The sequence below is a fragment of the Apteryx rowi genome, unplaced genomic scaffold (genome assembly GCF_003343035.1).
Source record: "Apteryx rowi isolate R43461 unplaced genomic scaffold, aptRow1 scaffold_94, whole genome shotgun sequence".
NCBI classification, from domain to species: domain Eukaryota; kingdom Metazoa; phylum Chordata; class Aves; order Apterygiformes; family Apterygidae; genus Apteryx; species Apteryx rowi.
In genome coordinates, this window is record NW_020451249.1 from 2,396,509 (window position 1) to 2,408,820 (window position 12,312).

At 69.8% G+C, this 12,312-nt stretch overlaps 1 protein-coding gene across 1 annotated transcript in view; it reads right to left on the reverse strand.

Moving 5' to 3' along the window:
- Positions 1 to 4: 4 nt before the first annotated feature.
- The window catches only part of CBFA2T3 (CBFA2/RUNX1 translocation partner 3), a gene marked incomplete at its 3' end in the record, with an annotated part of 30,805 nt that continues 18,497 nt past the window's right edge, over positions 5 to 12,312 (reverse strand). The window contains exons 2-11 of the mRNA XM_026092048.1: positions 6,571 to 6,717; positions 5,207 to 5,284; positions 3,989 to 4,230; positions 3,348 to 3,437; positions 2,073 to 2,254; positions 1,712 to 1,962; positions 1,176 to 1,261; positions 804 to 999; positions 640 to 708; positions 5 to 255 (exon numbers count right to left, since the gene is read on the reverse strand). Coding sequence (XP_025947833.1) covers positions 5 to 255; positions 640 to 708; positions 804 to 999; positions 1,176 to 1,261; positions 1,712 to 1,962; positions 2,073 to 2,254; positions 3,348 to 3,437; positions 3,989 to 4,230; positions 5,207 to 5,284; positions 6,571 to 6,717 — 1,592 coding nt within the window. The remainder of the gene's footprint in view (positions 256 to 639; positions 709 to 803; positions 1,000 to 1,175; positions 1,262 to 1,711; positions 1,963 to 2,072; positions 2,255 to 3,347; positions 3,438 to 3,988; positions 4,231 to 5,206; positions 5,285 to 6,570; positions 6,718 to 12,312) is intronic.

The window sequence follows — 12,312 nt, forward strand, 5'->3', positions numbered from 1 at the left end:
GTCCCCCCCCCGGCGCTCCGGCCCCGCGCGGCTCCGGCCGGCCGGCCGCCCCGGCAGCCCCTACCTCGCTGGAGTCCTCCTGCTGATTGACGACGGTGAGCGCGTCCTCGGAAGCCTGCCGCTTGGCCTCGGCCAGGGCTCGCTCCATCTTGGCGCGCTCCGTGCTGATGAGCTCGTGGGCTTTCCGCTCCGCGTCCGACACGGCCTTCTGCAGCTCCGACATGGCCTGGCGCTTCACCTCRTTCACAGCTTCTTCTGGAAGGAAGGCGGCAGCGCGTGGCACGGGCTGCGCCGCGGCTCCGCGGAGCTTTTCCGCGGATCCRAGCCGCGCTTTAAGCTCATTGCCGCCCCGCCGCAGCAAAAGCCGCCCCGAGCAACGGCGCCGGCGGGAATTGCACGCTGCAAACGCATCCTGGCTGTGCCCTTTCCAACCCGCCGTGGATACCATCGCAGGATGGGGGCTCCTGCCTCCCCCCCTCCCCGGGCACCCGGCACTGGGGGCTGCTGGAAGCCCACCCGGAGCAGCCCGGCTCCCGCGGGGCGGCTCGAGCCGCGATTTCGCYGGCCTCGACGGAGGCTCTCACGAGAGCAGAGACCCCGCCAGCTCGGCGCACGGATGGGCGCCCRCCCCGCACTCACCAGCCTTCCTCCAGATCTCCTCGGGCATGTAACCGGAGAGGGGCCGCGGCGCGAACTCCCGGTGGGCGTCTGCGAAGGAGAGAGGGGGGGGACGCCGTTGGGAGAAGCGACCCGCGGGGCGGCGGGGGCGCGCGCCGGCGGCTCTGCCCCGCCGGGGTCAATACCTAACTGGGGGGGCTCGGGGCCCGAGGAGCTGTTGTGGGGGCGGGCGGAGGGGGGGCTGCCTTTCTTCATGTCCTCGGCGTCGCTGTAGCGCCGCATCCAGTGGTTGAGCTCCTCGCGGTCGGCTTCCTGGCACCGCCGCAGCACCGTCAGCGACCGGCGCGTCTTTTCCACCATGTCCATGATACAGTTGAGCAGCTGTGGGGGGGGGGGGAACGGGGGGGGGGAGGGCCGGGGGGGCTTCAAGCTGCCGGGGGTGCACGGCGGTGCAATGCGCCCACTGTGCCGCGGGCAGCGAAGGGCGCTAACCCGGGCTTCGAGCCCGGCGAGCCGCGCCGCACGCTAGCAAGCCATGGGGGGGGGGGGCTACGTACGTTGTTGAGGTGTTTCCACTCCTCGGCCCACTCCCGGTCGGTGAGCCTGTGATCAATCACCTCCTCCTGGCGCGCCCCGTGCACCGCTGCAAGAGAGGCGCGGGGTGGGGGTCAGTCCCGGCCCCCCCAGACGCTCTCCCCGCCGCGCACGGGGCATCGGTGCAACGCCGCCGGCCCCCCGCTCCGTCTCACGCACCCTCCGGGAGCGCAGCCGGCCGGCACCGCATTGCACCGTGTTGCATTGTGTTGCACCGCGATGCACCACATTGCACCACGTTGCACTGCATTGCACCGCGTTGCACCGTGTTGCACCGCATTGCACCGTGTTGCACCGTGTTGCACCGTGTTGCACCACGTTGCACTGCATTGCACCGCGTTGCACCGTGTTGCACCACGTTGCACTGCATTGCACCGTGTTGCATTGTGTTGCACCGCGTTGCACCGCGTTGCACCGTGTTGCACCACGTTGCACTGCATTGCACCGCGTTGCACCGTGTTGCACCGTCCGCAGAGCCCGGCGCGGGGCCGGCACTCACCCGCTTGCCGGTGGCGCTCGCGGAGCTCGCGGGGGTCGGCGTGGCGGTAGGCGTCGCGGTAGTGGTGCGCCATGGCCATGTCCTCCAGGCGGTAGTGCTGGGGCAGGGGGGCGGCGGGGTGCGCCAGCCCGTTGGGCGGGTGGCTCAGCCCGTTGCTGGGGCTGAACCGCTGCGCGGGGCTCATGGTGCACGGCCGCTTGCTGAGGTGCTCGGGGTGCAGAGGGTCTCGGTCCAAGCCGTTCTCTTTGGTCCTGAGCGGGGCAGAGCACGGCGGTCGCCACCGGGAAGCGGCGCTCGCCGAGCCCTGGGGGCAGTTTGCGCCGCGGCGCCGCCGCCGCTGCCGGCACCGTCCCGCCCTCACCTGTCTGGTGTCCTCCTCTTGCCGCTCTCGCCGACCTCCAGGAGCAGCTCGGAGGAGTCGATGGGCGAGGAGGCGTTGGCGTCGAGCAGCAGCTGCTCGTGCTGCGCCAGGTACTGGGCCGGCGTCTGCTTGGCCATGCGGGCGCAGTGCAGCAGCTCGCGCTGCAGCAGCGGCAGGTTGGCCTGCGAGGGAGCCAGAGTCCAGCCCGCGCCGCTCCGGCACGGCACGGCACRGCACCGCTGCCACCCCCGGGGAGCCGGGCCCCTGCCCCGCAGAGCCCCGACGCGCTCGGCACCGGGGTCGCTCCCGGCCCGCGGGGCACCGGCACCGGCCGTAAACCCCCAGCCACCCACCGCACCCGCCCCAGCGCCGCGGCCCCGACGAGCGCGCGGAGCAGCAGCAATTAAGCAGCAGAAACACATTTCTGGCGCTTCTGCTGCCAGCTCTGCTTTTCTATTTAGGCAGCTGATCCGCAGCCAAATCCCCATCTGTCGGACACGCTAGCGCACAGCCGGAGATGCACGCAGCGGAGCGCCGGGCAGGCCCCCTCCCCGTCCCCGGCTCGGGGAACAACCCCCAAAGCAAAAAGCTGCCGAGCCTGGGAAACACGCTGAGCCCGGCTGGCTGCAGTTACGGTAACGAGAAGCATCTGGAGCCCTAGGTGGAAACAGCTGGGAGCGGGGTGCCAGGGACGCCGGCGGCACGGGCAGCGCCGTGCRGGCTCCCCCGGCCGCGGGAACGCCACGTTCGCCCCGTTCAGCCGCTCCGATGGACCCCGCGCGCCCAAACCCCCCCGGCTGCCCGGCAAATCCCGCCTGCCCTCCGCAAGCTCTCCGCAAGGAGAAGCAACGGCCTGGGGCGTTTGCTGTGGCTGGCGCAGACCTCGGCGCCGGAGCCTGCAGCTGCGCACGCGAGACGGGAGATGCAAAGGTGGGATTGGGGGGGGCAGTTTTTTGTTATCCCTCCGCTAAGGAAGGGCAGGCGACGCTGGGCCTGAGCATCTGCTGCCACCGCCGGCGCTGCCAGGAACGCCAGCAGTCAGCGCATCCCTCCAGAGCAGGGTGACAGCGCAGAGTCAGCGTGAAATTAAAGGGAAAATAAATTTGTAATGAATCGCGAATGGTTACCAGCTGGGCCTAACCCCCGGCTTTATTGCAAACAGCCCCGCCAGCGCCTCGGMCGCACGGGACTGGACACGCGCGGGCGGGCGGGAGGGCGACGCACGTGCGGGGGGACCGGGGACGGCCGCGGCGGCAGCGAGCGCGGGGCACCCACCTTGAGGAAGGGGATGACGAAGGGCCGCAGCGGGAAGTTGGTGGCCTCCTGGAGCTTGGCGTGAAACTCCTCGATGGTGAGCGTGGAGTTCTGCGGGGACAGCCCGGGCTCAGCGCCGGCGCCTCGGAGCCCCCCGCGCCCCCCGCGCTCCCCCTTTGTGCTCATCCGCCTGGCGCTGCCACGCTAAAGGGCGCGTTTGCACCGGGGGGATCTCCCGGCCCGTGTGCCGAGACCTTCCTCATCCAGCAGCAAACGCCCGAACCCCCACCCCAGCTCTGCCTGCAAGGGGGAAACGCTTTGCACAACACTTTGCACAAAATGCAACGCTGCATTTGGAAACCCAGGAACCCCCCGTGGGCTTTGCAGCGGTGCCAGCCACAGGGACCCGCTAATCCTGCCCCATGCCCGTGCTGGTGGCATCTGCTCCGTCCACCTCCCAGCCCGGGCGCCGAGCAGAGCCTGGGGGATGCCGAAACCCAGCGCCAGAGCTGAGGCCGGTTCGGCGCTGGCAGGACCCTCCCCTAGGTCAGCAGCCTCTCCAGCCCCAAAGGGGAGAGCGGGAGCCCCGTTCGGGTGCGGGGCCGGGGCATCGCCCYGCTCCCGGCGCCGGCGGCTGCCCTTCCACGCCGGCGGGCACCTACCACGAGCCCCAGGACCAGCGTGCGCACCCGCTCCCCGATCTCGGGCGAGATGTCGTTGCCGAACTGCTGCAGCGTGGTGAGGAAGCGCTTGAGCTTGCTGAGCTGGCGGGCGCCGCAGGCCGGCGGCAGCTGGTGGTTGGAGAGGGAGGCGGTGGAGGAGGTGGCCGGCCCGTTGCTGAAGCCGTTGGGGGTGGACGGAGCCCCATTGATGGCCGTCGGCGAGTGGCTGCTCCCGTTCATCACTGCGGGGAGAGAGGGCAGGAGCGGTCGGAGCGGGCACCGGCACCGGCGAGGCGGTGCTGGGCCTGCGGGGAGCAGAGCGTCCCGCCGGCAGCCCCCGGGGGGGGGGCTCAGCCTGGAGGCTTCGGGAGCCCTTCACTGCCGCGTCCCGGTGGCGGAGGGCTGGGGCCCGGCCGTCTCCCGCCGGGGAGCAGCGCTTCCCGCGCCCGACGCGCTCCGCGGGGACGCGACCCGCCGTAGCGGATGGGCTCCATCCTGCGCCCGGGGGAGCTGCTCAGCACCCCCAGGGACACGCTGTGAGCCCTTCTGCGCGGCGCCCAGCCTGCGTCGCGGCACGCCGGGGCGTCCGGCCCCGGTGCCCAACCGGGGAGGATGGGAGCCTCCGTGCCGGGARCGCCTTTGTGCCGCTTGCACCCCGGCTCCCGCAGGCTCCTTGGGAACGGCATCCGGGAGCGGGGCATGCGGAGCTGCGGGAGCCCCGGCGCGAGGGCGCCCGCTCTGCTCCGCTCCACGGCCCCGCTCCGGGGATGCGCAACGCCTCTTGCAGCGGGGGCACCGGCTTGGCACGCGGCCCCCCGACCCGGCCCTGTCCCTGTCCCGCCTGGCACGGCACTAACCTTGCGCGGTGCCCGCGCCTGCCGCACGCCGCCGGCCCTGCCTGCCTTTCCCGGCTTCTCGGGCTCCCGCTCGCGCTCTGGCAGGGCAGTATCAGCCGCCCGCTAAAGAGGTGCCAAAAATAACCCCGTGGCCACAACTGCTTTTATTCCCGCGACAGGTGCGTTACTAAGTTAGACTCCGCACATGTCCCTCGGCCGCCCGCGGCTGGGGTTTGCATCCGTGTGACCTGCYGAGCCGGCGCGCCGGGCCCTCCCGAGGCGGCCTCCGCGCGGCAGCGGTGGCGGCGGGACGCGGGGCCGGGGCCGGGGCGCTGGCTGCATCTCGGGTCTCTCATGAGAGCGTGTGCTTCATTTTACTTACAAAGACAGACCATCGACCATTTCAAGCAACCATGAAAACGGCCGCGAGGCAGAAACGTCGGCGGTCCGGCGTCTCGATCTGCAAGCAAAATAAAACACGCTGCGATGAGAGAGCAGAGGCGGCAGCTCTCCGGGCCGGCGGCGGCGGCGAACCGCCTGCCGCGGCTGCGCGGGGGCTCGGCGGATGGATGCTCCAGCGCGGTCCTTGCCGGCGGGCGCGAGCCCTGCCCAGCCCCGACGCAGGCTGCACCCGGGGCAGTTTGCAAACGTCGCCCCGGAGCGAGAACAACCGAACCGGCGTCTCCGTCTCGGCGGAGCCCGGCCCGGCCCCCGCGGCCCCGCAGCCAGCGCCCAGCCTGAAGCCACATCTGCTGCCTGGCTCGGATTAAAAGGCAAAACCCATCAGATCGCAGACGAGCACAATCCGGTTTCCAATTAGGGAACATGTGGCTCGGCGGGGCGAAGCGGCCGTCCGCCCGGCCCCGCTGGTGGGGTGCAGCCGAGGGGCTGCTGCTTTGGCTCTCCTTACGGAGCTGGTTTTTCCCCCGCCGGGATTTAGAAGCGGGAAGCAGTTTCGCCTGGCGACGAGCAAAACCCCTGCGCGCGAGCAGAGCCGCAGCAGACGCTTCCCGGGGCCGGAGCTGCTGCGGCGTGGGAGAACCAGCCGTGGGAACGGGCTCCTGTCTGCCCGCAGCATCCTGACCCCCATCCGGCCGCGCACCGCGGGCTACGATGGCAACATGATCCAACCCCCAGCGCATCCCTCGCCAGGAGATGGGCAACGAGCCACGGCCACGTGGCCCAGGCCCCTCCGAAAGCAGAGCCCGCCGCCCCGCCGGGGCCTGGGACCTCGCATCCCCGCCGAGCGCTCCCGCTGCTCCCACGCCAGGAGCCGCGCACGGACCGGCAGGCAGATCCCCCTGTGCCTGGGACCCCCGACAGGGCCGGCTCCGACCCGCTGGGCGTTTCCGAGACCCCGCCGCATGCCCCCACTGGCTCCGCGGCACCACGCGCTGCTCCATGCCTCAGTTTCCCCATTGCACGGCAGCAGATCAGGACGCCCGGAGCGGCGCTGCAGCAGAGGCGCAGGGCACGCAGAGCTCTTGCCGGCGCTTCGCCCAGCCCGGGGCTCGGGGCACRCAGCGCAAAGCCCCTCTCGAGCGCCAGGGCGGCGAACGCCGCCCCACAGCACGGTGCCACGGGCGCCTCGCGGGGCTCTGGGGACGCGGCAGGTCCCCAAGGCAGCCGGGTGGCCTCCTCGCCCGGCGTCCCGTCCTGTCCCGTCCCGCGCCACCGGCGGCTCGGTCCCCGCGGCACGGCTCGGTGCCCGTGTCCCCCCCGTCCCGCCGGCTGCCCGGTACTCACTGGTGCTCGGCGTGAAGGAGGGGTGGCGCGTGGCGCCCTGCGTGACGGCCGGCGGCGGCGGCGGCATGCTGGGCGGCGTCGACCTGGGCTGCGTCTTCACGTCGGCCGGGGAGTCGGGCATGGTGGCGGCCCGCTTCTCCGCGTTATCTGCGGGCAGAAGGCGCGGGGAGGTGAGCGGCGCCCGCCGGCGGCACCGCGGGCAGCGGGCCGTGCCCCCGGCGCCGGCGGCTCCCCCGAACCGACGCTGAACTCGGGAGGGAGCCGCGGGCGTTTCTCGAGCTGCCCTGGGCGTCTCCGCRCCCCTTCCCAGGGCGGCGAGGCTCTGGGCAGGACAGGAGCAACCCTTGTCCCAGGCAGAGCTCAGGGCCAGCAGAGACCTTGCCCGACCTCCCGCATGGTGGAGGAGTGGTGGAGATGGTGCCCGGCCACCCACGCATGTGCGCTGGTGGCTGGTGCCCGGCCTCCCGCATGGGTACACAACGGTGGAGATGGTGCCTGACCTCCCGCACCAATGCACGATGGTGGAGACGGTGCCCGGCCACCCATGCATTTGCAACGGTGGAAGGTGCCCAACCTCCTGCACCAGTGCACGATGGTGGAGACGGTGCCCAACCTCCCGCACCAATGAATGATGGTGGAGACGGTGCCCAGCCACCCATGCATTTGCAACGGTGGAAGGTGCCCAACCTCCCGCACAGGTGCACAACGGTGGAAGGTGCCCAACCTCCTGCACCAGTGCATGATGGTGGAGATGGTGCCCAACCTCCCGCACCAATGCACGACGGTGGAGACGGTGCCTGGCCACCCACGCATGTGCAATGGTGGAAGGTGCCCAGTCTCCTGCACAGATGCAACGGTGGAGACAGGGCCTGACCTCCCACACCAACGCACGATGGTGGAGATGGTGCCCAGCCACCCATGCATTTGCAATGGTGGAAGGTGCCCAGCCTCCCGCACGGGTACACGACGGTGGAGACGATGCCTGCCCTCCCGTGCAGACGCACGCTGGTGCYGGGCTTGCAGAGGCTCGTCTTGGCTGCAGCACGCTCCCAAGCACGGCACTTCTCCCAAGCCGTGCTCCCAGAGCCTCTGCTTTGCGCCGGCAGCGCTGCTCCGCACTGCCAAGGGACACGGCCCTGCTCCGCACGCGCTCCCTCCACACAGCACAAGCTCCGCGCGGGGCACGGCCAGGCACGCGGACCACGCTATCCTGGGGCTGGCTCCCGCGCGGTGCGGGAAAGGGCCCGCACCTCCGGTGAGCCCTGCAGCCTCGTCACCCCATGCACCGGGGAGCGTGCAACGTGGGGCTCCCGGAGCCCGCTCGTTCCCCAAAGTGCCCAGGCTGCCCTGGGGTGGGCGAAGCTCCCGGCGCCTGCCCCGGCCACCCCCCGCGAACTGGGGCCACCTGCGAACCGGGGCCGCCGGGCACCGCTCCAGCCCCGCTGGCGAGCAGAGCCGGGGCCGCCGCGCCGTGACGGGTGGCCGCAAGTGCGGGGGCAGCTGCAGCGATCCGTCAGCGCGTGCCGGCCCGGGGCTCGCCACGGCCCTGGCTGAGCCAAAGAAGGAAGCGCCCGGCACTGCCCCGCCACCGGCACCCGGGGTCCCCACCGAGCCCGGGCAGCTCCCCGCCGGGCGCTGTTGATAAACACTAATCTAACATGCATGCTTAATGCACGGCAACTGCTGCGAGATTAATTGAACCCTGCGGAGCACGCTGCCCCGGCTAAATAAACCCGGGGTCTTCGCCGGAGCGAGATGCCGTCGGGGTCCGTGTCCCAGCCAGAGCCGCGGCGGGGAAGCAGGAACGCGGCGCGGCCGGCTCCGAGTCGKGTTTGCCATCGGCTGCAGCGTCGCCCACCACGGCGCCTCGCCGGCATCCCGGTGCCCCCGGGGACACGCAGCGCCCTCCTGCATGCGGGCACGTGCATTCGCTGCGGAAATGCTGCGGAAAGGCAAACCGCCCCACGGCGCAACGAGCTTYGCCGATGCCAGACAGCGCCTGCTCCTGCCCGCGAGGGGACCGTGCCGTCCCCGCTCCTGCCATTCCCACAGCGTCTGCCCGGCTCCGGCGCTCAGGGCACAGCGGGAGCATCCCCGCTGCCCAYGCCGGGGTACGAGCCACCCGGCATCTATGGCAATCCTGCAAACGCCTGGACTTGCAACGGGGCGATTTTCCGGTTTCCCTTGCTCCGTTCCCTTCTCCTGCTCCAGCTGCAGGAAAAATCCTAAAAATAAGCAACACCCATCCCCATAAAACAACGTTTTGCTTTCAGAGTCTATCAAAATAAATAGGACCTTTAGAAACACCTATTTATTTTACTTTTTATGGAGCTGCCTGTCTCTGGGAGAGGCCTTCTCCGGGGACAGGGCAGGAGAGGGCTCGCTGGGAGACAACGGCCCAGGTGCGCCAGAGAGGCCAGAGGTGCTAGGTGTCACATCCTGGGACGCAGCATCCCCCGTCCCAGCTGGACCACGCTGCCTGCGGGACGTGGCATCCCGGCTGCAGCATTCCCTGCATCCCATCCCAGCTGGACCACGTCACCTGCGGGACGTCACCCCTGGTCGCAGCATACCCTGTCTCCCGTGCCGGCTGGACCACGTCACCCGCAGGACAACACCACTGGTCACAGCATCCCGTCTCCCATCCCAGCTGGACTGCGTCACCCGCGGGACATCACCGCTGGTCGCAGCATCCCCTGTCTCCCATCCCAGCTGGACCACGTCACCCACGGGACGTCACTGCTGGTCGCAGCATCCCCCATCTCCCATCCCAGCTGGATCACGTCATGGGACAGGGACGTTCGGGGCAAGGGTAAGTCCCCACCGGTGGCTGCAACTTTATGCCAGGCTCGAAGGAAACGGCTACACGCCAGGGCTTGGCACTGGGCGAAGCACTGGGACGAGCCGCACGGGGACGAGGCACTGCGCCGGAGCTGGTGGGTTCGGCAGCAGCCGCGGGATAACGCTACAGCGTTTCCCACCTGCTGCGAGAAGCCGATCCCTCCTCGCGGTGATGGGGCTGCAGCATCGATTTGGGGACCGGCCACAGCCGGAGCACCCTGCTGCCACCCGCGCGGGGAGGGAGCATCCCACGGAGGGGGGGACGGGGATGACGCTGAGCAAGGCGCAGCCAAAACCCTGCCACCGACGGCAAAGCAGCCGGCAGCGGCCCAGCGAAGCGCTCCACGCACAGAGGACTGCTCGCTTTGGGCAGCGCATCCATGACCGGCGGCATCGGGCCCTCCGGCACGCGGCGTGGAAAAGCGAGCGTGGGTGCAAACGCCTCCCCGGGGCAGGGCGCCGCGGGGCTGGCGCAGGAGGAGGTGGCGACGGCCGCGGGCAGGACACGCCGCCGGCTCTGCACCGCCGCTCGTCCCTCCCGGGCAGGCACGGCAGGACGCTCGCCCCCGTCCGCACCCCCAGCACGGTCCCCGTCCCCCTCCACCAGCCCGCCTGCACAGGCGCCCGCGCCGCGGCGCACCGGGAAACACGGCTACGCTCCTTCTGGCACCGGCACGGCTTTTCCACAACTTCACAGCGAGAGGAAAGTTTCCACGAAGCTGAACAAACACCAGGGGAAACTGCGTTTGGGTGTGTTTTCGCTTTTTTTTTTTTTTTTTTTTTAAGGTAATAAATTTTCCCTGATGTGTTTATAATCCAAACACTGCAGCACGGGCACGGGAAACGGCCCCCGAACCTGAAGGATTTCTCAGCGTCGAGGCTGAGAAACGCCCCAAGCAAACAGCGCGGGGCACTCGGAGCCGCGCGAGCCCCGACCCTGCGAGCCAGCGGAGCTGGCGGCGGAGCGGGGCCGGCTCCAGGCCCTGGATGGGAACGGAGCGCCGCATCCAAGGGCATCCGCCAGCGGGACACCGGTACTCACTGCCCTGGAAATGCCGGCTCAGTCCGTCGGCCGTGCAAAGGCGCCGCCATCGCTTCTGCGCGGGCCGCTCGCAGGACGCGGGGAGCCGCAGCGCGCTCTCGCCTCCCTCCCGGCAGCGCTCGCAAATGTGGCAATAATTCCCTGACATGACTCAAACTCCGCTGGAATTTTTTTTTCTTTCTTTTTTTTTTTTTTCCTCTTTGGGGTAATTTGTCCCAGCCGCTCGGGGCTGTGTCTGTTTTCCTACATCTGGTTTCCATTAGGCCTGTGCAGCCCAGATGAATAAGTAATAATATAAAAATAAAAGGATTAGTATTTTCTCTTTGGCTGCTCGGAGCAGGCCCTCCCCCGCCCTGCCTCCCGGTGGGAAAGGGATGCCGAATCCCGCACACCCCCGCGTGACCCACAGCCCTTGATTGGTCACACCGGCGGCTTTAACCCTCAGCACCCTGGCCGGGCCGCGGTGCCGCCGGGCGAGGGGCAACGCTCCGGCCCTCCCGTGGCAGCGCCGCTGCCGGCTGCTCCGGCCCGGCTCGGCCCTGGAGCCGGCACAAACCCCCGGCGCCACCCGGACGCAGCAGCCCGCGACCACAACGGGGGCTCGGGCTTTGCACCGCTGCTGGGGGCCGGCACCCCCCAAATCGCTCCCTTGTGCTTGCCCTTGGCTCTTCCATGGGAAAAGCTGTGGGAGAGCCCCAAGGGGGTCCCGTGAGCCCGCTGCCCTCCCTCCCACTGGAGACGGGTCGTGGGGGTCCGCCCAGCCACGTGTGCCCCGGTGTGCAGCGCTGGATGCCGGTGGGCAGCAATGCATGGCACCGTGCAGCTGTGCATGGCAGCGTGTGGTGCTGGACACCAGCAGGCAGCAATGCATGGCACCGTGCAGCTGTGCACGCTGGGGTGCAGCACCAGACAGCACTGTGCAGCTGCATGCACTGGAGTGCAGCCCCAGATGATGGCAGGCCGCAATGCACGCCACCGTGCAACTGTACATGCCAATTTGCAGCCCTGGGTGCCAGCAGGCAGCAGTGCATGCCACCGTGCAGCCATGCACACCAGCGTGCAGCCCCGGACACCAGCAGACAGCAATGCATGCCACGGCGCAGCCACGCAGGCCCCGTGCCCGCCGCGGCGCAGCCAGGCCCGCGGGCAGCAGGCAGCTCAGCCCGCCAGTCCTCCGCGCCGGCGCCCGAGCCCAGGGCCCTGCCTGCCTTTTCCCACGGCCCCGGCTGGCCTGTCCCACTGCCGCAGGGGCCCTGGGCCAGCAGCGGGCGGCCCCTGCCCTCCGCACCCTTTGGCAGCGCCGCGGAGGGAGGAAGGGGCAGGGTCCCCTGGCGAAGGGGATGCGCTGGCCCTGCRGGACGAGCCTGGTGATGGAGGGGGGGAAGGCGATGGAGGAGGGCACGGAGATGGCCGGGATGCAGCAGCGGCGGCCGGGAAGCCGGGTTTGCTGCGAGCTTCCCCTGCCGGGCCGGGCAGGGCTTGCCGAGGGAGGAAGGGGTTAAAAGGGAATTAAAAGAACAGCATCTTTCATGCTCTCCAAATGGCCACAAATGAAATCCAGATGCTGGAGGCGACGTCTCCGCAGCCAGGCTGCCTCCTAAACAAAGGAAAGCATTCCTGCTCCTCAGCTGCCGGTGCCACGGGGGCCAAGAACAACTCCCCGATAAGATCGCGAGGGACAGAGCCGCTCCATCTGGACCGCGTTAGGGAAGCGCCCAGCGCCGGCGGCCAGGCAGCGGCAGCGGCAGMGCACTAACACATGTGCGCGGCCGGCGCGAGGTGCCGGCGAGCCGGAGGGCGCCCAGCGCCGGCGCCGCTTCGCCCCGGCCCGATCCCCCGCGGGGCTGGGAGCCGGGGCT